The 25,391-nt window shown below is 40.6% G+C and overlaps 3 protein-coding genes across 8 annotated transcripts in view; 1 reads left to right on the top strand and 2 right to left on the bottom strand.

Annotated features, from left to right (window-relative positions):
- Positions 1-612, bottom strand: part of CUNH4orf47 (chromosome unknown C4orf47 homolog) — a 23,523-nt gene extending 22,911 nt beyond the window's left edge. Inside the window, exons 1-2 of one of the 4 annotated variants that reach the window (XM_031339704.1) lie at positions 546-612; positions 201-462 (exon numbers count right to left, since the gene is read on the bottom strand). The gene's annotated coding sequence lies outside the window, so the exon portion shown is untranslated. Of the gene's footprint in view, positions 1-36; positions 469-545 lie in introns of those variants that run through there. The other 3 variants (XM_031339706.1, XM_031339708.1, XM_031339705.1) reach the window with 3 other exon arrangements.
- Ufsp2 (UFM1 specific peptidase 2) lies at positions 582-24,329 on the top strand. 2 transcript variants are annotated; one of them, XM_031339698.1, is made up of 12 exons: positions 582-712; positions 4,344-4,430; positions 5,432-5,609; positions 5,691-5,757; positions 8,899-9,056; positions 9,423-9,615; positions 10,733-10,879; positions 19,365-19,529; positions 19,724-19,848; positions 21,705-21,781; positions 22,931-23,055; positions 24,072-24,329. In XM_031339698.1, exons 2-12 carry the CDS (start codon positions 4,367-4,369, stop codon positions 24,156-24,158), a joined length of 1,386 nt encoding a protein of 461 aa, XP_031195558.1. In that variant the 5' UTR covers positions 582-712; positions 4,344-4,366; the 3' UTR covers positions 24,159-24,329. The 2 variants fall into 2 exon arrangements, with proteins under 2 accessions (XP_031195558.1, XP_031195559.1); XM_031339699.1 differs by lacking the exons at positions 5,691-5,757; positions 8,899-9,056 and having other exon boundaries at positions 24,072-24,233.
- Positions 24,286-25,391, bottom strand: part of Ankrd37 (ankyrin repeat domain 37) — a 4,004-nt gene continuing 2,898 nt past the window's right edge. The window contains exons 4-5 of one of the 2 annotated variants that reach the window (XM_031339710.1): positions 24,955-25,161; positions 24,286-24,505 (exon numbers count right to left, since the gene is read on the bottom strand). In XM_031339710.1, the coding sequence (XP_031195570.1) occupies position 24,505; positions 24,955-25,161 (208 nt within the window). In that variant the 3' untranslated portion in view covers positions 24,286-24,504. Of the gene's footprint in view, positions 25,162-25,391 lie in introns of both variants that reach the window. The other variant, XM_031339709.1, reaches the window with a different exon arrangement.

Raw genomic sequence — 25,391 nt, forward strand, 5'->3', positions numbered from 1 at the left:
TGTTATAGCCTTGATCACTACATCCTTGTAACTTACTCAATAAATCCTTTTCTACGCCAAGAAAAAGAAAGAAAGTTTGGCTAAAAGAGAAAAACTGCAGAAAAATAAATGAACTGATGTCTAAGTTATTCCCTCTAGGGAAAGGTAGCTTGAAGTAGGCAGGTAGCTAAGGAAAACCCATGTCTGCGAGGCCGAGTCACCTCTCCAAAAGGCACCTAATCCCACAACCAGGATCAGATGGACCCTGCTCCAGTCGGGGATCACTCCACTGCAGAGCTTGAGGAGCTCGGGCCACGCGCGCTTGCCCGGGCTTGAGCCTAGGGCACAGCTGCAGAGGTGCGCGCCGCACAGTTCCGCAAGCAGCAGCTGGCGCTTGTTAGGGCGCGTTGCCGTGGGAACGGGAGAACCCATTCCCAACGCGCTACCGGAGGCCCTCGGAACATTCGACTCAGCACAGCACGTCTGCGAAGATGGAAGAAAGTCCATAATAAACGTTAAGTCTCAGCCAATAAAACCTCTCGAAACTAAGCCTTCTGTTTCCCCACCAGTGGCGAATAGTTTCCGCGTGGTACGCTCCGCGATGGTCGCTGAGATGCATTCTGGGAGTTGTAGTCCGTCTGCTGGAGCCACGCCTTCGGCGGGCGTGACGCCACTTCCTGGACTACCCTGGCTAACGCGAAGTAGGTGTTCTTGCTATCACCTGTGGTACCAGGTAAGTGATTCTGGTTGTTAGTGACCTCCCGGTATTTACCACTAGGACTTCGGCTACCGTTAGGAGAATGGCTCCAGGCCCCTAAAAGGAGCTGCTTCTGAGGGGCCAAAGGTCGCGGTGCAAAATTGCCCCACTTGGATCTCTTGCGGCTCGCGCCTCCGCAGCACCCGGTCACGCGCCGCTCGGGGTCAGTCAGTGCATCCTGGCAGTAAGGCACTATTTGTCATGTTTGGAAGCTAGGAAGAAGAACTATTGATTTTGAAAAGATAGGCCTAACTTCCTGAAAAGAGTCTACTCCCTTCGCTTACGTGGCACATCCCTCTCCAGTTTTCCCTGGTCTCCTAGCCAGGGAAGCCAGGTCCTGCCATCTGTACCATAGATGATTATCGTCTTCAGCTTTACACTCTGAGCTTTCCCTCTGAACCCACTTCATTAGTCTAGCTAACTGCTTCCACTTAAATAGATCATTCAAGCTCAGCAGTTAGAGAGCTGGCTCATCATTTCCTGTTCTTCCCGCACTCTTCCTTCAGCATTCCTGTCTCCACTGATGATAACCCCAACTCACCCCTCCTTGTGTCCACCAAACCCTTGACTGACTTGCCTCACCTCAAGAATATATGGTCAATAACTAAATCTACTTCTGAGTGTCTGTATTGTCACCCTCCTTATCATCCTTGACCTTTGTCCTTGCTATCATCCATGGGTCATAGTCTAATTGATCTTTTGCTTTCGTTTTAGGACAGAGACTTACAAAACCCAGGTTGTCCCTGAACTGGCTACCCAGTCAGGAATGACTTTGAAGTCCAGATCTTCCTGCCTCCACCTCCCAAGTGTTGAGATTGCAGTCATAATCATCAGCCTTCCAACATGTTGTTTCAATTAATCAGGCCTTCAGCAGTTGGTCACTGTGTTTGTAATGGGCATACACACATAAGAATACCTCTTTTCTTTGGAAATTTTATGACTTCTTGTATGGGCTGCCTGCCCTTCGGACTTCAGCTTAAATATTACATCTTCAGAGAGGATCTTATTTGAAAGCCTAAAGAGACCCTGGCGCTTTCACATATGATTGCTTAAGGAATTGTCATAACAACCCTGGGAAGTACCGTATCTTTTCTTCAAATTTACAGAAGGGAATAGGTGTTATGATTAATACCTATTATGATTATGTTAACCAAAAAACATACAATAAGTACCTGAGTTAAAACTTATTCTCGCTTGTCTTTTCAATCTTTGATTTATGTATTTTTCTTACTCAAATAGTAGTATTCTAAATTTATCAAACACCTTACTGGTAGTTCTCACAGTATTTTCTAGTTTTGAGGGGTTTGGGTTTTTTTTTATGATAATCTTTGAACAGGTTACAGTGTATAAAATAAATAAAAGCTGTCACTCTTACAGAGATGTGACAAGAAATTTGCAAAATAAAAAGTTGCAATGGTGTCTACTTCATAATGTTCTGGCAATCAAAGGTAATATATACCCAATGTTCAGTAATTTAATGCAGTAGGGATCAATACTAGCTCATTTGTTTCAGAATAGGGTTTGTCTTAGTTGGGGTTTCATTGCTGTGAACAGACACCATGACCAAAACAACTCTTATAAGGACCACATTTAATTGGGGCTGGCTTACAGGTTCAGTCCATTATCATCAAGGTGAGAACATGGCAAGCATGGTGCAGTCGTCGCTGAGAGTTTGACATCTTCATCTGCAGGCTGCTAGGAGAAAGCTGGTTCCCAGGCAGCTAGGACAAGGGTCTTCAAGCCCACACTCACAGTGACACACCTCCTAATAGTGCCATTCCCTGGGCTAAGCATATACAAACCATCACAGGGTTCTTCTGCGTTAGTGTCCTTTGGGTTGCTGTAATAAGATAATCATGACCAAGAGTTTAGTTGGGCTTATGGTTCCAGAGTTAGCACCTATGATTCTGTCATTAGTGCCTGTGGTGACGCAGCAGAGGCATGTCATGGTGAAGCCTCTGGAGCAGCAAAGAGAGCTCCCATCTTGCTCCACAAGCAGGAGGCAGAGAGCATGGTGGGAAAGGTGGGAGGCTTCAGAAGCCCCAAAACCAGCCTCTATGACACACCTCTTCCAGCAGCACCACACCTCTTAATTCTTCCCAAACAGTTCCACCAGCTTAGGTCCAAGAATTTCGACATGAGCCTCTGGGGCCATTCTCATTCAAAGCACCACAGGTTCTGGTGTAATGTAGTCCTTAAGTGTTCAAGTCATATTTTAAGAGCTTGATAAAATCTTTGAAAACTTTCTTCAAGGTACCACCCCCCCATACACACACACACACACACACACACAAACACAAACACATTATGGTACAGGTCTTTTGTTATATTTTCATTTGCTACCTGAAACTCAGCATACGGATCCAAGCTAAGAATTGCTAGTCGCTTCCATTTTGCAGATGCTTTTTATCTCTGTCAGTGGCGACCATTGTCCAAGCCAAGTCAGTTCTGTCTATTACACACTCTCTCTAGCTCTGTGCTGTTCTCATTGCTGCAGTTAAGTTCGCATCCCTGTATCTAATGGTGTATTTTCTACATGTGAAATCACTGTTGGACCTTTCTGATGATGAGTTCCAGCGTGTCACCATCAGTAGTTCTTTTCCTCCGGCTGGTTTAGCCACAGTCTCTCTGCATGTTAGGCTCAGTGTTCTTGACATTTTTTTTTTTTTTGCTTTGTTTTGTTTTGGTTTTTTTTTTTTGACACAGGGTTTCTCTGTATAGCCCTGACTGTCCTGGAACTCACTCTGTAGACCAGGCTGGCCTCAAACTCAGAAATCCACCTGCTTCTGCCTCCCAGGTCCTGGGGTTAAAGGTGTGTGCCACCACCACCCAGCTGACATTTTTTTTTCCAAGAATTATTTATTCGGCTGGGCAGTGATGGCGCATGCCTTTAATCCCAGCACTTGGGAGGCAGAGACAGGTGGATTTCTGAGTTCGAGGCCAGCCTGGTCTACAAAGTGAGTTCCAGGACACCAGGGCTATACAGAAAAACTCTTTCTCGGGGAGAAAAAAAAAAAGAATTATTTATTCATCTTATGTATATGAGTACACTGTAGCTGTCTTCAGACACACAAGAAGAAGGCATCAGATCCCATTACAGATGGTTTTGAGCCACCATGTGGTTGCTGGGAATTGAACTTAGAACCTCTGGAAGAGCAGTCAGTGCCACCTCTCCTTCCCCCTCTTGTCATGTTCTTAAACTAGTTTTTTACCACTGATGATTTTATGTCACTGCTAAATGCATCAAGATTCTAATGCTAAATGCAGTGATTCTGAACCTCTTTTTTGTATTGTAATCACCATGAAAGGAAGCAGGGAAGGCTTTTCAATATTCTTGTGCCTGGGATGGCCTTATGCTGTTCCAGAATTAGGAGGCATTGGCCTCCTAAGTGTCCCTAGATGACTTCAGTATGGGATTAAGGTTTGAAAACTTTTTAAAAAAGAATTTACAGGGGTTGTTGTGTATTTTTACATAAGGAATTAACTCATGAAATAAGTAGAACAACCTAGTTTAATTAATGCCATATCCTAACTGAAGTATATTCTAATTCATATGAAGATGAGTTTGTCTTGCATTTTAAGACAGTTGTGGTTTCCTTTGTTCTAGGTGGTTTCCTAAAACTATGATCTATGGATATACTCTTCAGAATAAGAGGTGGCTTCGATCTGGCTTTTCAGCTAGCAACACCTAAAGGTATGTCTTCCAAAACATCATTTATCATAGAATTTATAGCGATATATATTAAGAATCCCTCCATTTTGCCAAGAAAAATGAGTTAATATGATAAGAAAAATAAACTCAAATTAAATGGGATTCAATAGAATTATATACTAACTCTCTTAGCAGCCCACGGGGCACCTTTGTGTAAATTAGAAGATTTAACCTTCCTTTTGAACCTTTAGGGCTGTCTTGAAGAAAATTGTCACACAATGTAAATACAGTTCTTAAAACTATATATTGTAGAGTTATAATTATGTTACCCATGTTCTAATACCAAACTCCTTTAAATACTATATTTTATTGGAATTAGAAGGAATTCAGAGGAAAATTACAAGTCAGCATGATTTGTATGAAGCAAACTCTAGGGTGTCTTCTAGCTTTTGGCTGAGGCTGATGCCAACCCCTGAGATAAGGAGTGTCCAGGGAGGAGTGTGGAAAGTCGGGGCTGACATGTGGTACTCTTGAGATGCCACTGCAACATCGGGTTCACAGTTTCAACGAGCACTTAGTTGAATCTGAAACTCAGGAGTATAGTCAGAACAGGAGATGGAGAACACGAGGTGAGAAGGGCGGCAGCTCCCTCCCTCCCTGAGGATAAATTTCAGTTTTGAAAATGCTGCCTGTGATGTTAGAGCCACAGATGTTGGAAGGTAAGGAGTGCGAGGCAAAGGGGGCGGGGCATGAAGACTGCAGAGAAAGAAGGGCAGCGTTTCTTTTGGAGGCAATGAAAGTTTTATAATGACTATTAAAAAGAGTACTGATTGTAAATTTTTATAGAAATTTACTAAAAGCCATTGTGTGGAATTTTTGGTCTCAGAACCCAAAAGATAGAGGGGCTAAAATCATGATAGTGGTTGAAAAATAGGGAGGGTGTCTGAGAACCATATGTACTGTCTTCTACTTTTGTCTCATGTATAAAAAAACCTTTGTGTTGAAAGTTCACCATTGTTCTAACTTTCGTACTGTTCATCTAGAAATGTTTATCAAGAATGCACTGAGACAAGTGTTGAATGACCTGACCACCAAGCTCTCTTCAGATGCTCTTGTGTTCAGAATTTGCAACAGCGCCGTGTACCTGTGGCCGAACAGTGACGTAAACACGGGGGAGCTGACTGACAGCTCTGCCTGTAAGAACGTAGTGCACTTCATTCAGTGAGTGTTTAAAGAGTTTCTGGAAATACTTTCAGAGTATCATATTGTACTTGTAAATATCTTTGTATATCAAAATTTTAGATTTGATCAGGAAGAGGACACAAAGCGAAAATTCATTAAAAAGAAAGACAAAAAGTTAACTGACATGGTAAGCAAATCTTGTTTTCACCATTGATAAAAAAAAAAATTAAATTCTTGAGTTTGGAGGTAAGGGAGATGTGGCTGATACTTCCTATAATACTGAGGCCTGGAAATGTTACTTTGTTTTACATATCTAAACTTTGTTTCTTGTTGCAATGTGTAGTTTTGCCAGTTTTATTTTTTTTATTTTGCTCCTGCAAAAAGCAAAACTGAGTTTTGTTCTTAACACTGCAATGTTTTTCTAGGCTGGACAGGAAGCAGTAACTAAACCCTTAGGTATGAATGTGAAAGTGGTAAGACCTGACCATTGTCTTGGCTTCTTTTCCCACGGATGCGATAAAATACACTGACCAAACTAACTTAAGAGAGTTTATTTTAGCTCATGGGGGGTAAGTCAAGGCAGCAGGAACCAGACACAGTGGTTAGAATGTGAGAACAGTAGACACATGCTGATGCTCATGTCCCTTTGTGGAATGGCACCGTCTCATTTAACCTATCCAGACCACCGGCAAGTGTTTCCAGAGCACCTCTGTACTGGCTGGTTCTGTGTGTCAACTTGACACACGCTGGAGTTATCACAGAGAAGGGAGTTTCAGTTGGGGAAGTGCCTCCATGAGATCCAGCTGCGGGACATTTTCTCAATTGCCCCTTGTGGATGGTGCCATCCCTGGGCTGGAGGTCTTGGGTTCTGTAAGAGAGCAGGCTGAGCAAGCCAGGAGAAGCAAGCCAGTAAGAAACATCTCTCCATGGCCTCTGCATCAGCTCCTGCTTTCTGACCTGCTTGAGTTCCAGTCCTGACTTCCTTTGGTGATGAACAGCCATGTGGAAGTAAGCCAAATAAACCCTTTCCTCCCCATCTTGCTTCATGGTCATGATGTTTGTGCAGGAATAGAAACCCTGACTAAGACAATCTCCCAGGAGATGTTAGATTCTAAGGTGACAGTCAATGCTACCAGAGTCACATTCAGGAAGCACAGTGGGAGGTATTGGACCTGATTGGATATGGCACAGCTAGTCCTTGAGTAGACATGGAAGGTGGGTGTTGCATTTGCTTTCTGTTTCTTTGGTAAATCCCATGACCACCTGGGGTTGGAGGTTACTTGGTCCTCAGGTCGCCATCACAGACTTTCACTGAGGAAGGGCGGAGCAGGAACAGAAGTAGGGAGGACAGCTGCTTACTGGCTTGCTCCTGGCTCGTGCTCAGCCAGCTTTCTCATGCTACCCAGAATCACCTGCCCAGGAATGTGTGACCGTCAGTGAGCTGGGCCCTGCAACATCAGTTGGCAATGGAGAAAATACCCTTAGGCCAGTCTGATCAAGGCAGTTCTCCAGTTGGGTTTTCTGTTCCCAGATGTATCCAGTTGGCAGCAAAGATCAGCCTACATGTTGAGGATTATGAGTTCAGTTTGGGTTCCATTTAAGACACCACTGAGATATGCTGATATGCTGGGTTTTACACACGTGGCGTGTACAAAAAGACACGGCTTAGAGATAATGATTTGAAAGTTATGAAAAAGGAGTTTCCCCTTTGAGGAATAGATGGCAGTGCATACAGGAGTATGTTCTACAGTGTGGGTTAATTTTGTGCTTGCTTCTGCTTAGATCCGTATATCATTAGCTGGCATATTATAGAAGCTATGTTGTGTCCTAGCATATCATATTAAACAAGCAGGTGCTTTCAGTATGTTCTACATTTGGTGATGTTGAAATTTTTAATCAGTTACTTATGGTATGTGCCAGTTTTATACGCTGTAAAAGTACTGTGTCTCCTGTTTTATCTAATACCTCAGGGAAAGATAGAATGGTCCTGTAGGTACACCTCATCATATTTTTACCCCCCTTCCCCAACCCTAATCTTCTGTTGTTAGAACCAAGTGTACTTCCCACAGCTCAAGGAAGCCAACAAACATGGGGACCAGTGCCCCATTGATGACAATATTAATCGAAGGATTGAGAGACAGAGATTTTTCTAAGTCTGGCATTTCTGTACAAGCTCTCCTCTTTTCTTTTTAGTGTCTTGGAAACTGGGGTATTGTATATCTCGTTCCTTCCTTAGGTAAAGATAGAAGGTAGAGACTTAGGGAGTGGATTCCAATTTGTTGCTATCATTAATTACTTTGGGTTTTTTAAAGACTTCGTTTTATTATTTTTTAATTGTGTGTGTGTGTGTGTGTGTGTGAGTCCAGTTGCCCTTTGAGACGTGAGGCATCTGATCCCTCTGGAGATGGAGTTACAAGTGGTAGTAAGCCATCCAGTGTGAGTTCTGGAAAGTGAACTCCAGTCCTCTACATCAGCAGTTAACCTTAACCTTAAGCAGTACTGAGCAGTCTCTGTAGCCCCCATTGTTAGTGTTGTTGACTGTTTTGACAGTTATGTTTCCCAAGATTTGGTTAATACAGGCTTCTTCAAGATGACTCTGGTATGCTTTTGAAATTTTCTTCTTGGTGCTCCCATAAATTTTCATCCATAAATTATTCCAGATATGTCTTTCCCTGTTCCAGTTTGGTCAGCCATTCTCCTTGGAGAATATAAACATATATGTTTATACACACATGCAGGCACACATATATAGCATCCATATACATGTTTACCTGCATAAATTGTAGTTCTGCGTCCAGTTTCACTTCAGCTTCACAAAGTTCATGACTGATCTGGGTGAGAAGCCAGATTAGTTCTGCTAGTCTGCTAAATTGTTCAATACACAGAATGGAATTTCAAACTGTTCCTATACCAAGAGTGTATAGTATTTTGGTGTGGTGCTTTTTGCTTGATGGGTCTGTTTTTGTTTGAGACGGACTCACCATACAACTCAGGTTGGCTTGGAACTTGATAAGTTGACTGGGTTAGCCTCAAACCTGAACAATTTCATTTGTGGTTTTGTTTGGTTTTGTTTTTCTTTAGGTCTGGGCAAAGAAGGAGAGAGTAACATAATAACCCAGTGAGCTGTACATACAGCTCTGTACTAACAAATACATGGACAGTCTGAGTCCATCGTTACTTAACAATTACTCTAGAGCCATGCAGATTACTTTGAAGCAGGAAGGGATTTCCTATAGTTACTAGCTTTATTTATCCTTTAAAACTCTACCCCTTATTATATTCAGTGTTTAATATTCCACAAGTTGACTCTTACTATCTGTCTGTATAGCAACAAATAGTAAATATAGATCTCATGCTGGAAATCTCGACCCCTCTGGGAGCCGTAACCCCCATCATTGAAAGGGAAAATGAAGAACACCACTACATTAATATGAGCTTGCCAATTGATGCGGTTGTATCTGTTGCTCCAGAAGAAACATGGGGAAAGTAGGTATTTTTTATAGTATTATTGCCACGTTTAGATGAGGACCTTTCTATAAAGTAATCAGAACTCGGTTTTTTAAGAATCGTATACGCGATGGACTGCTTTTACTGTGATATAGTTCTTGTTATCAACCTAAGAGTCATTGAGAATTAAGTATTTATTTGGAAGAAGTGGGATAGCATGCTCAAACCAAGAAGGCTTCCCTTTACCCACCCAGAGCAAATATAGTTACTTTGATCTTGCATAATTTAGACTTTGCTTGACAAGCCTCATCAGTAAAAGTGTTTACTCCACTCGGGGCATATCAGCTAGCCATCATTTTAGCCACTATACCTTTTGTTAATTCACTTAAATGTCTTCTCCTACAGAGTGCGCAAACTTCTAGTTGATGCAATTCTTAATCAGCTAGTTGATGTGGAAAAATGCATCTTGAGATATATGAAAGGAACGTCTATTGTGGTCCCTGAGCCACTGCACTTTCTATTGCCAGGGAAAAAGAATCTTGTAACAGTTTTATATCCATCAGGAATCCCAGATGACCAGCTACAAGCCTACCGAAAGGTAAAAGCAGATCGTTGTTATTATTAGAAAAAGAGTCTCTTATTCATCTTGTGCTTAATTATAATTTGCAATAAATGTAAATTATTTGTGGCTTAATTTAAAAGTATAGAAATGGGCTCATTTCTTTCATGAAATTTTTTTTCTAATGAAAACATGCTAGTTTAGTATAGCATGTAACACCTTAATTTCAGATGCTCAATGTGGCTCATATAGTTATGAAATTTTATCATTTTCTATAGTGAAGATAGAAATGAAAAGATGCTTACAAGCCTAGAGTAACCCATGGATGCTAAGACATTCTTTCCTTTTCCTTCTGTTCCCCCTGATTTGTGAAAAAGACAACAGCAGCACAGGGGAAGGTGGAGTCTGCTAACTCAGTTTATATATGATAATGTTGCAACCACACATAAGCTTACTTAAGGTTCAGTAGGGACTCTTTAGAGAGACCTGTCTAGCATTTAAAGAAATGAGATTTATCAACAGAAGGGCTGGTTTTTAGACTCTAACTTTTGGACCTGTGGCTTTGCCTGGCACTCATTAAATTATGTTCTAAACTCTGCTCCTGAGAATTAATAACACGAACCCTCTGTAGTGTTCCAAAAGTTGGAGATAAATTGATTTTTAGATACTGCATAAGCTAACCTGTTGAAACCACAAGAGTATGTTGGAAATTGGCCAAGTATTGTAGAATAAGTATTCTATGTTTTTATGTTGTTGAGGAAATAATGCATTGTAGACATTGGTCATTGTTTCCATTCATGACATCTTGGCTGTTTCTCGGTCTCTAAGTTCATTGTATTTAATAACTGCACTTAGATGTCTAAAGTATTATAAACATGGTTTTCTAAAATACTTTGATATATCATTTTGAATTATAATTTCTGATTTACAAAAATTCCAGTTCTAGCAAGTGCTTTCACATTTCACATTCCCTTCTGGTTCCTACTAGAGGATTATAAATTGGTCTCAGCTTACTTATCCATTGACCTTAATGAATTAAGAGTCATGTTTTTTAAAACTTAATACCCAACGTATTTTCTGTTTTATAATTCTTGAGTTTGACTGTATTAACTAAAAACCTAAAATTGTTTTGTCTATTGATTCTGATTTTGTTTAGGAGTTACATGATCTCTTCAATCTGCCTCATGACAGACCTTATTTCAAAAGGATTAATGCTTATCATTTTCCGGATGAACTATATAAAGATGGCTATATCAGAAACCCACATACTTATCTGAGTCCACCTAACATAGAGGGTAGTATGGTGAGTCTAACTAGTTTTCATGAGTTGATTGATTGTTGTCATTCATTGTTTTGGATTGGTCCCCAAGAGATGGTTTTGAGAATTGATTCATATTGTGTGTCATCCCTAAAAAGTAATTTATCACTTGTCTCTTGTAAGCCTTTGTTCAAGGCCTCATTTAAGGAGCCAAGCATGGTGGTGCATACCTTTAAATCCAGCATTCGGGAGTCAGAGGCAGGTGGATCTTTGAGTTTGAGGTCTACATAGCAAGTTCCTGGAGAAATCCTGTGAAAAACAAAGCAAAAACAAAACGAAAAAGACCTCACTTAAGATAGGTGTAATTAGTGGGTGAGAGATGGCTTAGTAGTTAAAAGTGTTTGCTGCTCTTCTGTAGGACATGAGTTCAGGTTGCAGCACCCACATACCCACATCAGGCAATTCATAGTTGCTGCTACTGCAGCTATAGGAGATCTTAGGCTGGTGTACAATGTGCATGCACACACACACACACACACACAGAGTAAGTCTTCTTTTAAAAAGATTTTTAAAAAAGGTAATTAGTTGAGTGGTAGCACACATGGCAAGTTCCAGGCTAGCCAGAAGACCCTGCCACGAAAAAGATAGCAGTAATTAATGATAAAAAGGCTTATGAATAGAGAGTATTTACTACACATCTGTCACTAACATAACATTCTCTGATTCCTCTGAAGGTTTGTTCCTTTCTTCTCATTCTGCAGCTGACAGATCATGCTATTTACGGTCTTCTCAAACCACAGTATGACAAGGCTAAGATGCCTCACCTCCTGTCTTAGTCAGGGTTTCTATTCCTTCTCAAACATCATGACCAAGAAGCAAGTTGGGTAGGAAAGGGTTTACTCAGCTTACTTCCACATTGCTGTTGCTCACCAAAGGAAGTCAGGACTGGAACTCAAGCAGGTCGGGAAGCAGGAGCTGATGCAGAGGCCATGAAGAGATGTTCCTTATTGGCTTGCTTCCCCTGGCTTGCTCAGCCTGCTCTCTTATAGAACCCAAGAGTTCCAGCAAAGGGATGGCACCACCCACAAGGGGCCCTACCCCCTTGATCACTAATTGAGAAAATGCCCCACAGCTGGCTCTCATGGAGGCACTTCCCCAACTGAAGCCCCCTTCTCTGTGATAACTCCAGCCTGTGTCAAGTTGACACACAAAACCAGCCAGTCCACCTCCTATACTATACAGCATGTATCTGGTTGCAAAGGTAGACTCTGTAAGTAGCTGGTTTGGCACAGAGTGAGGACAGGCACTAAATTAAGGATACATGAAGGTCACTAAAAAGAATCTGTCATCCAAGAGAGGGAGCACAGGAACAGCAAGGCCTGTGGAAAGGGACCAAGGCAGTGACTGGAGCTGGCCCGGGCTCTCCAAAGGCCTGGCAGCCTGCTTGCTGGCTTGCTGCTGCTTTCTCTGTGTTGGCTCCTGGTTGCCCTTTCTCTCCTTGTCAGCCTCTGCCTCTGGTATCCACATTGTTTTAGTTGTGTAGAACCTTTTCCTAGTCATCTTAGCTGTTCTGCTTGCATTCTTTGCAACTTGATCCTCTGTTCTGACTGCCAAGTTTACATTCCAAAGAAATTGTGATTCACCATTCTTTCAGTACCTTCTGAGTGTCTGGGAGCCTTGCCAGGCAATCTTAAGAATCAAAATGAGTAAAAATATGGTAACTGCGAGAGAACTGAGGAGGCCAGTTTTGGTCTTAGCCATCAGTACACACATGCAGCAGCAGCAGCTCCATCTGCAAGGGCTGTAGACAGACCAGCTTCCACTGGAAATAGCGTTAGCTGGATGCCCGCCATTATGCATATATTCGTGAGTCAGCATTTAGGGATGTTAAATGACTTCACTTACTTTGAGAAGACCGGAAGAAATCTCAGAAGTCTATTGTTAAAATCTTGCTCATCACAGAGTCATAGATTAGGAAATGGAGTTTAGAATGTCACAACAAAACTCTTAGTGGTCCTCTACAAGCTCCTGACTTAAAGATTTTGCTCTCAAACTAGTTTTAGAACTCCTCCACGGTATGTATGGCATTCTCTTATTTATTTTAAATTCTTAATAGTTCCTTTTAAGGCTTTTAAAAAGCCTAGAGATTGCAAAGTACTAAGTGCATGCTGATTGATTTGGACAATAAAACAGGTTCCTTATCCACGATACAAAATGCAAAAGGTGCCACGCCCACTCGTCTACTCCTGTAAAGTCTGCAATGGAGGGGGCGGGGGGTGGTAAAAGCCTGATTAAGGACAAGAGGCTTTATGACTTCAAAGGGAGTGTGCCTCCTGGGTACTGTAGTCAGTCCTGAATAGTCAGTCCTTGGCATCTCCTAACTCAGACATGTTCCAGATAAGTCTTTCCAATCGTCAACATGCCTTCTTATTCAGGCATAAAGGTACCTGAAGATTCGTAAATGGCTAAAAAAGGGCATTGTTCCCTGGCCAGTACAATGTTCCAATATATCCTAATCTATTACCTAGCTGTCCTTAGCTTGGGATTTCTCACAAGGAAGCTGCCTTATCAGATAGAATGTCCTCAGAGTTAGCAACAGAGGTCAAGCACCATTGCTTACTGTTAACATAGTTAGAATTCTCAGGGCAGTCCCACAGAAGACAGAACTGTTTTACATACTAGAGAGTAATTGAAGGGCTTCCCTCACTTAAGGGCATTAGCAGGAACTGCTAGATTGGAACTTCCTGGTGCTTGCCTCCAGCTGAGCCAGAGAATTAACATGGGAACACCAAAATAGCCCCAGCGGGGAGGGCACCACGGCTCTTCTACTTCACACCTGGATACCTGATCTTACAGACCTTGATGTAACCATCACTTGCCTACTTGATCTTACTGACCTTGATGTGACTGCCATCTGCCTATGTGACTTTTGTCATTTGCCCTGTTTTCTGTTTACTATATAAGCCTGGTTTTCATTTTGTGCAAGGACTAGAACTTAAACTTAGATGGACTAGGACTTAGACTTAGATTCATTCATTCAGATTCAAGCTTTGAGCCTCATGCAGCATACAGCTCCCCCCGCCCAACCCCGGTCCTAGAGGGCTTGGGGGGGGGGGGGGGGGGGGGGGGGGGGGGGAGTGGTGCAACACCTGTCCAGAAGAGGTGGCTGCTTTAGACCCAGTGTGTTTCAGGTGGCCTCAGATGTACCTCAACTGCTGAGCTGCCAGATTTCTCATTTCTCTTTTGCAATGACTGTAAAAGTCTGATGCCATTTTTAAGAAATACATTCAGATCCTGTACTTCCATGTGTCGTCTCTGCCATCATTTCATCGCCAACATCTTGTCGACCTGACTAGGACCCCGTTTCTCCCGTGGCTTGAGGGAGGCCCAGATTGGCCAGCCTGCACCAAAAAGGCATCACTTCATTTTAGTATTTATAATATTTGACCTGTATATATCACACACGTGTGTATATACACACATTGATGGATAAACACACAGCGTTTCACAGCTTAGCAAATGAGTAACTAGGAGTTTCTATTTAGTTAAGAAACAGAACATTACTGATCTCTATGCCCCTGTATCTATTCACTACCTCCTCAAGAAAGTCCCAGGTAAATGACTTACACAGCCTTCCTATACGGTTGTTACACATCTGTGCATTCAGCCAATCCTAGTTCAAAAATATTTGCAGAAGAAAAAGTCTGTACTGAATATATACATTCTTGCCTTGCCATTATTTCCTAGAAAATAAAATGGCCATTTATATAGTATTTTCATTGTTTTATCCATGATATCTGTGATAATCTAGAGATTGTTTAAAGTGTAAGGGAGGATACGCATGGGTTTAAGAAACACTATGTCATTTTTCATAAAGAGCCTAAGAATCCAAGGCTTTCTATCTACATTGAGTACTGGGACAGATTTCTATGTCCACTAAGGAACCATTGCACAGAGACACATTCTTCTCTCTCCCACTTTTAAGAGCTTCATGTGTATGTATACATATAAGGTATATGTTACTATAGCAATATTTGTTTCATTTCAAGTTTCATAAAACCTACCATTGTGTATGTAGTCTTCTACAACTTGCTTTTTCACTCAACATTCTGTATCTGAAATTTATCTTATTCTGTCTCATTCTTTTGTATGTTTTAAAATTTTTTTTAAATTTTTTAAAGCACTTTTTTTTAAAGATACATTTATTTTTTATGTATATAAGTATACTGTAGCTGTCTTCAGATAGACCAGAATAGGGTATCAGATCCCATTACAGATGGTTGTGAGCCTCCATGTGGTTGGTGGGAATTGAACTCAGGACCTCTTAAAGAGCAGTCAGTGCTCTTAACCGCCGACCCTTTTCTCTAGCCCTCTGTCTCACTCATTTTTTTTGTTTTTTGAGATAGGGTTTCTATGTATAGCCCTGGCTGTCCTGGAACTCACTTTGTAAACAAGGCTGGCCTCGAACTCAGAAATCCGCCTGCCTCTGCCTCCCAAGTGCTGGATTAAAGGCATGCACCACCACTGCCCAGCTCTTCTGTCTCACTCTTCTTATAGAAAATACTTAATCTCATTCAGGGGCTTCTACCCCACCTTTGATCATTCAGTTCCCAGATAAAAGACACGCACAGCCTTTATATTTATAAGCCTTTATTAGCACTAATTCTGGGCAGATATCCACCCTGTATGCTATTAAAGTCTGTTTCCTATGAATAACCCCGAGTTACATACTGTTTCTACTGCTCTTAACTCTAGTTGGTCAGCCCTCATGGCTGTGCTTTCTTTTTTTTTTTTTTTCTTTTTTTGGTTTTTCAAGACAGGGTTTCTCTGTGTAGCCCTGGTTGTCCTGGAACTTACTCTGTAGACCAGATTAGCCTCAAACTCAAATCCGCCTGCCTCTGTCTCCAAGTGCTGGGATTAAAGCTGTGTGCCACCACCGCCCGGCAATGGCCGTGCTTTCTTGATCCTTACCCATGGCGTCTTTCTCATCTCTCCACCTTCTTCTCTCTCTCCCTCCCTACCTACAACTTTCTCTCAAGCCTCTAGTTGCATCTTTCCCCTCCACTGCCCAACCACAGGCTCTAGCCTTTTATTGACCAGTTAAATTGGGGAGAAGGTTCATATGACATCACTTGAGTACATGATGGTTTGCCACCTCTTGAACCAGTATTAGTGTTAGAATACAAGCAGCATCAAGCTAACCCACTGCCACTCTGGCTCAGTTAGCTGGATTCCTGTATGATAAACATTTGTATAATTTTGTCCAGGCTTTTTGTGATGTTAGGCAGTCTTTTATGAACAGTCCCATTCATGTCTCCGATGCATATGTATATGAACAATTGTAAACATTTGCTTTTTTTTCCCTTCATTTTTGACTTTCTTCCTCTGAACCATTTCAGAGAAAGCTATAAACTTTATGTTATTTGCCCCTAAGCACTTAATCTGATCTCCCAGTAACAATGGATTTGCATTCATCATATAATCCAGTTTACCATGTTCATTGTCATGTCTTATTTACGGCTGGATTCAGTTTGATAATATTTTATAAAGACTTTTTTCATCTCTATTTATAACTGATATTTCCTTATAATTTTCTCTTAATTAAAAAAATGTATCAGTTATCTACAACCTATTAAATGAGTTAGGGAACCATCCATCTTTTCAATTTCTAGAGTTTATATACGATCGGTATGTGTTTTCTTGATTACTTGAAAAACAGCCGGGCGGTGGTGGCGCACGCCTTTAATCCCAGCACTTGGGAGGCAGAAGCAGGTGGATTTCTGAGTTCGAGGCCAGTCTGGTCTACAGAGAGAGAGAGTTCCAGGACAGTCAGGGCTATACAGAGAAACCTTGTCTTGAAAAAAAAAAAAACTCCAAAAACAAAACAAAAACCAACAACAACAAAAAATTATTTAGCCGGGTGGTGGTGGCGCACGCCTTTAATCCCAGCACTTGGGAGGCAGAGGCAGGTGGATTTCTGAGTTCGAGGCCAGCCTGGTCTACAAAGTGAGTTCCAGGACAGCCAGGGCTACTCAGAGAAACCCTGTCTCGAAAAACAAAAAAAAAAAGAAAAACAACCTGGACTTAGCATTTGCTTTATGAGATAATTATTTCATAGATTTTATTTTAGGTGTGTGTGAATGTGTGCACGCACGCATGTGTGTGGGCACATGTGTGAAGGTGGCTGTGGAAGCCAGAGGTGCTGGATCCCTCTCTGATTGTAAGCTGCCTGATGCAGGTCCTGGGAACTGAGAGCAGGAGTGGTAGCTCTCTTAACTGCTGAGCCATCTCTGCAACCCCTTTGGGAATATTCTTAGTAACATCCGGTTTTGTTAGTGTTTATGAGATGTCTTTGCTTTTGTGAGTCATATTTACCTAGGTTTTGATTCCTCATATAATTATATTTTCTTTTTAATTGTCCATCTCACTTTATGACTTTTTCCTTTCTTTAACAATTTGTCTCCATTGACCCCTCTTTATAACTTTGGTTTTCTGTCTCACTAATTTTGGAGTTTACTTTTGTTTCTTTGATTTAATATGTTTATTCTAACTTCTTAAATTGGAACTTAGCCTGTTGTTAATCTTTCCTATTTTCTATTGTCAAGTTTTAAATTTTAAATAAAACAGTACTTTTGTTATATTCTATAACTTATTAAAATTCTATAATTATTGAAAGATTTTTGTTTTGTTCACTTTTAAGTATTTTTATATTTATATATTATGATACTTCAATCTTGTCGATAATTATTTAATGTCCAACATATACCTGAATTTTTCCTTTTCTTACTAGTTTATGATAGAAAGAATTTCTGAAGCAGAAATTTTTTGAAGCATCTAAACAATGTATGTGTTATGAAAGCTGTGACAGACATGATACACAGTGGGTAGCTGCAGACTATAGGGATGCATCTGTCGCATCCACAGTTCTGGATGTGAAAGTCCAAAACTAACATCACTTGGTTGAACAAAAAGCATCCAGGGCCAGCCTCCCTGCACAGGATCCTAGGGAGGAATCATTCCTCATTTCCTCAGCTTCAGGCAGTTGCTCGCTCCCTGGACTGTGCTCACAGCACTCGGAGCTGATTCCTCTTGTGCCTCTGGGATAAAAGCGCTCATGTTGGAGATTAGGATGGAGATGCTGTAGGGAGCAGCTAGTTTTCTACTTACCAAAATGGTCTCATTATACATTTTTAGTTTATCCTTTGTCAACCTATTGCCTAATTGTCTTGTGAATACCCTTTCTTTCCCCATAACTCTGACTTTTAAAAAGATAATAATATGCTTGAACATTTCCCAGTAAAGAAGTGGGGACAAAAGGATACTCACTTACACACTACAGCTTCCACAACGAGATTTTTTTCCTTTTATGGGGATTCTTTACAAGGATGCAGGCAGGTATGAGTGGGATTGGGGTACATAATGTGAAATTCACAAAGAATCAGTAAAATAAATTTTAAAATGTTTTGCCCATAGAAATGTTCATTTTAAGCATTATACTATGAGGAAGTCCCTATTTTACACATTACGAACACACTCTTTAGTGGCAGATTTATAAAACTGCAGAAATGTCGTTCCTGTGTCCCATCAGCAGGACCTGCTTCTGTTTGCTTGTGTATTCTTCTATTCCCTACCTCAGGCCGCATTTACTCAGCAGCAGTATATTTATCAGCTGTGCATCCTGCCTTTCATGGAAGCTAGGGCCTAGAAATATTTGAATGACATAGGCTTACTAGCCCACATGTTGGTGTGGTGTCATTGAAAAATATAATTAGTTATATTTGAAATATCTATGACTTTGGAATTTAATATGTATATGCATGCATACACAAAGGCAGGAGAGAGTCAGTAGCCACGACAAAGGCGAAGTGGTGAGAAATGAGCATGCCATTTTAAAGTAGACTGTCATGGAAGGCTTCTAGTGTTTGAAGAGAGACTGAAATGAAAACAGGGTTCATGCTGTAAAATTAATTGGGAAAAGGTTATTTCCAGTAAAGAAAATCATAAGGCTTCATGATCAGGTAACCATTGGCATATTTGAAACTAAATTAAATTAGTAAAGGGGAAAGTGTGGTAGCTGGCCTTCTTAACCCAGAATGCACATCGTTCTAGGTTGGTTTCTGTGTAGGTCCACAGGGAAGGACTCTGGTCTTACAGGAGAAAACCAAAAGAATATAGTGCTAAGCCACTGTTCTGTGAAGGTATTTCTATAAGGATCTAAAGCAGTGGTCCTCAGCCTTCCTAATGCTGTGACACTTCAGTATAGTTCCTCATGTTGTGGTGACCCCAACCATAGAATTATTTTTGTTGTTACTTAACTGTGACTTTGCTACTGTGATAATGTGTAATGTAAATGTCTGTGTTTTCCAGTGGTCTTAGGCATCCCCTAAGGTGTTTCGGCCCACAGGTTGAGAACCACTGACCAGTAAGAAGTAAAAGTCCAGTTCTCAAAACAGAAAGCATGACTCAGGTGTTTCTACAGAGCATGTACTTCTGTCTTTAATATTATTACTACATTTCTTCTCTTTTATAGATTTGTGTGGTCCAGGGCACCTACGCGTACCACCATTACATGCAAGATCGGATAGATGACAATGGCTGGGGCTGTGCTTATAGGTCCCTACAGACTATCTGCTCATGGTTCAGACATCAGGGTTACACAGAAAGGTCCATTCCATCACACAGGGAAATTCAGCAGGTACAGAACTTGCCATTTCAAGTTATAACCAATTGTGTATTCCATTGGTTTTTAATGCCATTAATAATTATTACTCTGTGGCATAGATGTATTTTTATTTTGAAAAAAATGTTGTTGTACCGGTAATTAGAATGCTCTCAATATAACTTTAGTAGCTGTCTTACATATGGATTTTTTCTTCTTGATACGTGAAGGCTCTCGTTGATGCCGGCGACAAGCCAGCAGCATTTGTTGGATCACGGCAATGGATTGGGTCTATTGAAGTACAACTGGTATTAAACCAACTGATCGGTGTGACTTCGAAAATACTGTTTGTTAGGTAAGTATGCTTTGTAAAGAACATTCATCATTTACCCAGGACAGTTTATCATTTTTATTAAAGTAATAGAAAAATTACATTTTCTCCTTATTGCCATTCATTGCTTTTCTTTGTTATCTCATTGTTTTTAAAACAAGCTGTATTTTATACATATATTCTCTAGAACTAATTTTTAGTCTACATTTGGAAACTTAAAAATATATTATTTTTGGGTACATATTAGTTTTTGATACAAAATATAGTTTACTAATGTTTAAATCTTCTAAAAGTCTAGGAGAAAACCAAATGTTGACTACTGATCATTATGTGTTTCTTTTTTTTCTAAGATGTGAATAAGCCAAAAGATGTAAAAATATATTCAATTTACATTTTCTACAATTCTAATAACAAAATAAGAGAAAATATAAATCATTACGTATCAATTTATGTGGCCATACTTGTTTTTCTATTGACCATTTAAGAAGCTTTTGATTTTATCACCATAAACATTATACTCCGTTTTCTCATATAGAGTATAAAATACTTTGCTAAATGAATTATATGTAACATTATTGCAGTCAGCACCAGAATCCCCCAAGAGACAAGCTCCTTGGCTCTGGAAGCAGAGCTGTAACAGACACGCCCTCAAGGCTGAGGTAGACAGAGGCCTGGGCAACCACACTTGTGCTTTGGATCCTACCCAGCCCCAAGGAGAGACTTAGAGCCAGTAAGGACTGCTGCATGGGAGGAGAAGGAAAGGGCAGTGTCCTCAAGGGTTCCGTCCCATAGGGAGCAGCGGGGGACTAGGGAGCCAAGCTCGGTCAAGAGAAAAACAATTTAGTATGCCATGGAGACCTGACGCCCCTCTGCTTCCCTCAATGTCCCACCTTGATTATGGGCATCATGGTTGTCAGTTAGGGTGAGTACACTTCATAGAGTACTGGGCAAGGCAGTTTGGGGCACAGGGTGGTGATATAATGTATCACCCTAGGAGAGAACTCTGGCAGTGCCTAATGTAATAACCAGCTACAGTGGGGAAACCAGTTCCTGGGGATCCCACCTTATCCAACTCCTGAACACAACGAAAAAAACTGGGAACAAATTTCTTCTACTTTGTTAAATAAAGAAGTTAAATATTTGAAGACTGTGTTTCCATGAGCTTACTTTAAACTGTGCTTATTGAGACAAGACTTTAAACTGTCCTGTGTTAATAACTACAATAGCAGTATCTATTGTCCAAGTATTTAAAATATGTATGATTTCACAGTAGGAACTGTAAGAATCAGTAAGAATAATGGCAGATAAAGTAGTAAAGAACTATTTTTAGAAATTTAAGTTTGGGGTGGATGAGGCAAAAGACTTTTTCACCAAGCCTGACGCCCCGAGTCAATCCCTAGGACCCCCATGTGCTATAGCATGAGTGTACACGTGCCTTTCCTTCTGTCTTTCTCTTCTCAAACGTGAAAAGTACTTAGAATCCCTCCGTGCTCCATCACATACGGTGCACTTGAAAACACTTCAAAGAAAAATACATTAGTCCTGGAGGCTCCTCTAGCCTACATATGGAACAGGTGTTATTGACCCTAATTTAAAGATAGAAAAAACATAGACTTTAAAAAACGACAAAGTGACCAGTTTTAATCTCATGTTAAAAATTCAAAACCTTTATGCAGCTCCAGTAGCAGAAAGCCAAAGTCTTTTTGTTTATTTTTTTCCCCAGTTAGAAGTCTTAACAATTTTAGAGTTTATGTTGCTTTAAGTTACAGTGGATCAGGTCCTACCACTTAATTTGTTTTTCAAGATCCACAAACAGAAAGAGTGAAAATATTCTCCCCTCCTCAAACTCATTACCTGACTTATGATTTCTTTTTATTTAGCCAAGGTTCAGAAATGGCTTCTCAAGGACGGGAACTAGCCAACCATTTCCAGAATGTAGGCACTCCAGTAATGATTGGTAAGGTGTTTTGGGCATGTTGGGTTCTTCAGCAGAGTGGAGAACGAGTAAAATGATTTGTATGTTCTAATGTTACATAAGAACAAGTCATTTTAACATCTTAAAGTTGGGTCTGGAGAGATGGCTTAATGGCTAAGAACACTGGTGGCTTTTCCAGAAGACCTGGGTTCACCTATATGGTGGCTCTCAGTCATCTGTAGTTCCAGTTCCAGGGAATCCAGTGCCTCTAATGGTCCCTACAGAAAGTGCATCACATGTACAAAGATGCAGGCAAAACACCCATATATATAAAGTAAAAATTTTATATATATTTTACACCCTGCTCTTTGGATTTTAGTCTCTAAGAAGGTAGGGAAGATGCAAAAAGGAATTAGTACCAAAAGTAAATGCTAAGAAGAAAATAATAATGGTGTTTGAACAATTAAAGAGTTAAGAGTAGTAATTTTAAAAGGTGATAGCCACCTAAGCATCATAAACCACCCCCCTGCCGCTAACTTGGCTGGTTTTCATACACAACAGACTATTTACCTTTTTTGGGTTTTCTTTGTAAAATAATATTTTATTAACTGAGCTAAAGATATATGGTTCTCTGAAAAATAGCATAGATCAACTACTCTAGTGTGTAAGGAGTGGGGGTAAGTAGATGTCAGCAGAGTCACAGAGATGGGCTAGACATGCTCAGCACATACAAGAGGACTTCCTGGAAGAGGTACCTCACTGATCTTACTGTACTGGGAGGAGGTTGGCCTCTGGGTGGGCCTTTCTCAATTGATTTTAAGAAATCTTATGGTAGTCGGGCAGTGGTGGCACACGCCTTTAATCCTAGCACTTGGGAGGCAGAGGCAGGTGGATTTCTGAATTTGAGGCCAGCCTGGTCTACAGAGTGAGTTCCAGGACAGCCAGGGCTACACAGAGAAACCCTGTCTGGAAAAAAAAAAAAAAAGAAAAGAAAAGAAAAGAAATTTTATGGTTACAGCAACAGAATATAAACTTTTTATGATTATAGATGTAATTTAACCTTTAAGTATATTTGCTATCATAGTCTTTTACAATATTCAAGTCTGTTCTAATGTTGTCAGTTAATTTTTATTAGAGCCGAATAAGCAGTCGAAATTAATTTATACCCTATTACATATTTCTTTTTTCTAGGGGGAGGAGTATTGGCTCACACAATACTAGGAGTAGCATGGAATGAAACTACAGGGCAGATCAAATTCCTGATTCTAGACCCACACTATACAGGTGCTGAAGACCTGCAAGTTATGTTGGAAAAGGTAAACTGTCCCCGTCACATGAATGCAAGGCACAAGGCAAAGAGCAGAGACAGCGGTTAGCAAAGAAGCAAGGCACGGGCAGCAGCCTGACAGCAGTAGTTCCAAATCTTTTGAGTAATCGTGTTCCTATGTAGGGAATATGGGAAATACAACAGAAACCACAAGACTAAATGTTTATAAAAGCTTCGCTAGTTACTAAGCCTCATAATGGAACATGACTCATTTCCTTTACAGAATTTATAGCACATGCAGTTGTATTGTCTCATCAATGTCTTAAACAAAGAGAGCAGAGTCAACTTTCCTACTTTAAAATCGGAATTGGGGGCATGACTGGGCAGCTGGTAGCCCTTGCTCTTCTTGCAGAGGAACAAAGTTCAGTTCCCAGTCCTGTTCAGTTCTCATACTTCATGGGGCTCACAGCCTTCTGTAAATCCACTTCCAGGATCAGCATCTCATGTACAAATGCACATATTCCCTTAATAATTTTAGGATCAACTAAACAAAACACGAGTCATTATGAAAATGTGGCTGCTTCTCACATACATGTAATTCTAAAGATTGGAAGTTGAGGCAAATTTGGAAGTATTTATTGACATAGTATCAACTGCATGGGGTATAAATATAAATTGATTTATAGCCAGCTAATTCTCATATGAGAGGCTGGTGAGATGGCTCAGCAGATAAAAACACTTTCAGCCAAACCTGATGACCTAAGTTTGACCCATAGAGGCTACATAGTGGACAAGAACCACTCTTGCAAGTTGTCCTCAGGCCTTTACAATCACAAGATAAATAAATGTAATTTCTTTAGATAATAGCAGTATTTTCCCATTCAGGAGCAACCTATTGATTGTCTAGCACAGAATAGAAGTTATTTTTCTTCACTTAGAAAATCCTTGAATTACATCAGTATCTGAGTCTTCGGCCAAGGTCCTGCTGACAGAGCTTGATGTTAGAGTTTCTATCATGGAGTCTTGTGTTGTAAAAGGGTTTGTTCTCCTTTCTCCCAAATCTAGGGCTGGTGTGGATGGAAGAATCCAGATTTTTGGAACAAGGATGCATACTATAACTTATGTCTTCCTCAACGACCGAGTGCTCTTTAAATTTCTTGGAATCAAAACTATAAATATAAAAGAGGAGCTGTTCTAGTGTTAATAAAAGCATAATTTTAAATTAAATCTTAGCTGTGATTTAATCTAAAAAGTAGTAAAGAATGCACAGAAATTTTAATTCCTTGAATATTCTTTTAATAAGTTAAGTAAAAAAAGCATGCATATCCAAAATATTGTAGTCATGTAAATACATGTATTCATGAATGTTCTCTTCACTTAGAAGAAAGTTTTCCTCCGCAGGAGTTTTGCCATGTGATAAGCCAAAGCAATGGCTTGTAGATCTGTCTGAAGTGAAGCCCTTCCTCAAGCCTCTTCTTTCCTCTTGCCCAACAAGACATCTGTTTCGGGAGAAAAAAAATCATGCTGAAACTAAAAACATTTTTACTGGGACCTGAGAAATGGCCCAGTGGTAGGTGTGCTTGCTGTATGTTCCTGAGGACTGGAGCTTGTTTCCCAGCTCCCAAGCAACAAGCCTGACATACTACAAATGCCTGGCCTGGCCTCCCGGATCTAAGGGATCCCGGGGCCTCTCCTGGCCTGCACACACACAGGCACACAAGTACACAACCTTAAAAAACTTTAAAAAGATCTCTCCCCAAATCCCTACCATACAGGACAAACTGGTCTCTAGAAGCTGGTAAGCAGCTTCTATAACCAATGATAAAATTTTAAAAAGCAAAAATATACTGGACCTTAGGTCAGAATGCCAATATTAAGTACAACAATAAGCTATGCCAGGAGAGAGATCCCTAAAGGAGAAGACCGGCAGCAGCCGTGAGGCACTTACCAACACTTTCTCTTCGACATTCTGCTCTCCACAGTTCTGAAGCTCCGCTTCTGTCTCAGCACTGGAGCATAGGAGTCACGCTCGGCTTGCTCACCTGATGATTTTGCTGTCTGCATGCATTTAATCATTGTTAAAAACCTGGCACATTCTGGAAAGCCACATGACCAAGCAAGATCTTCAGCTGTTTGCCCATTCTTATTGCATACGCTGAAATTAGACAAAAACTGAGTTAAGTAAAAATTATTGCTTATTATTTTTCTAATAAAGGAAACTGGAATACATATCTGCTGCTGGGCATCCCTCAACCTGCGGGAAAAACGGGGTCCTAGTCAGGTCGACAAGGCATAGGTGAAGAAATGATGGCAGAATAACACATGAAGTACAGGATCTGAATGTATTTCTTAAAAATGGCATCAGACTTTTACAGTCATTGCAAA

The sequence above is a fragment of the Mastomys coucha genome, unplaced genomic scaffold (genome assembly GCF_008632895.1).
Source record: "Mastomys coucha isolate ucsf_1 unplaced genomic scaffold, UCSF_Mcou_1 pScaffold22, whole genome shotgun sequence".
Lineage (NCBI taxonomy): Eukaryota > Metazoa > Chordata > Mammalia > Rodentia > Muridae > Mastomys > Mastomys coucha.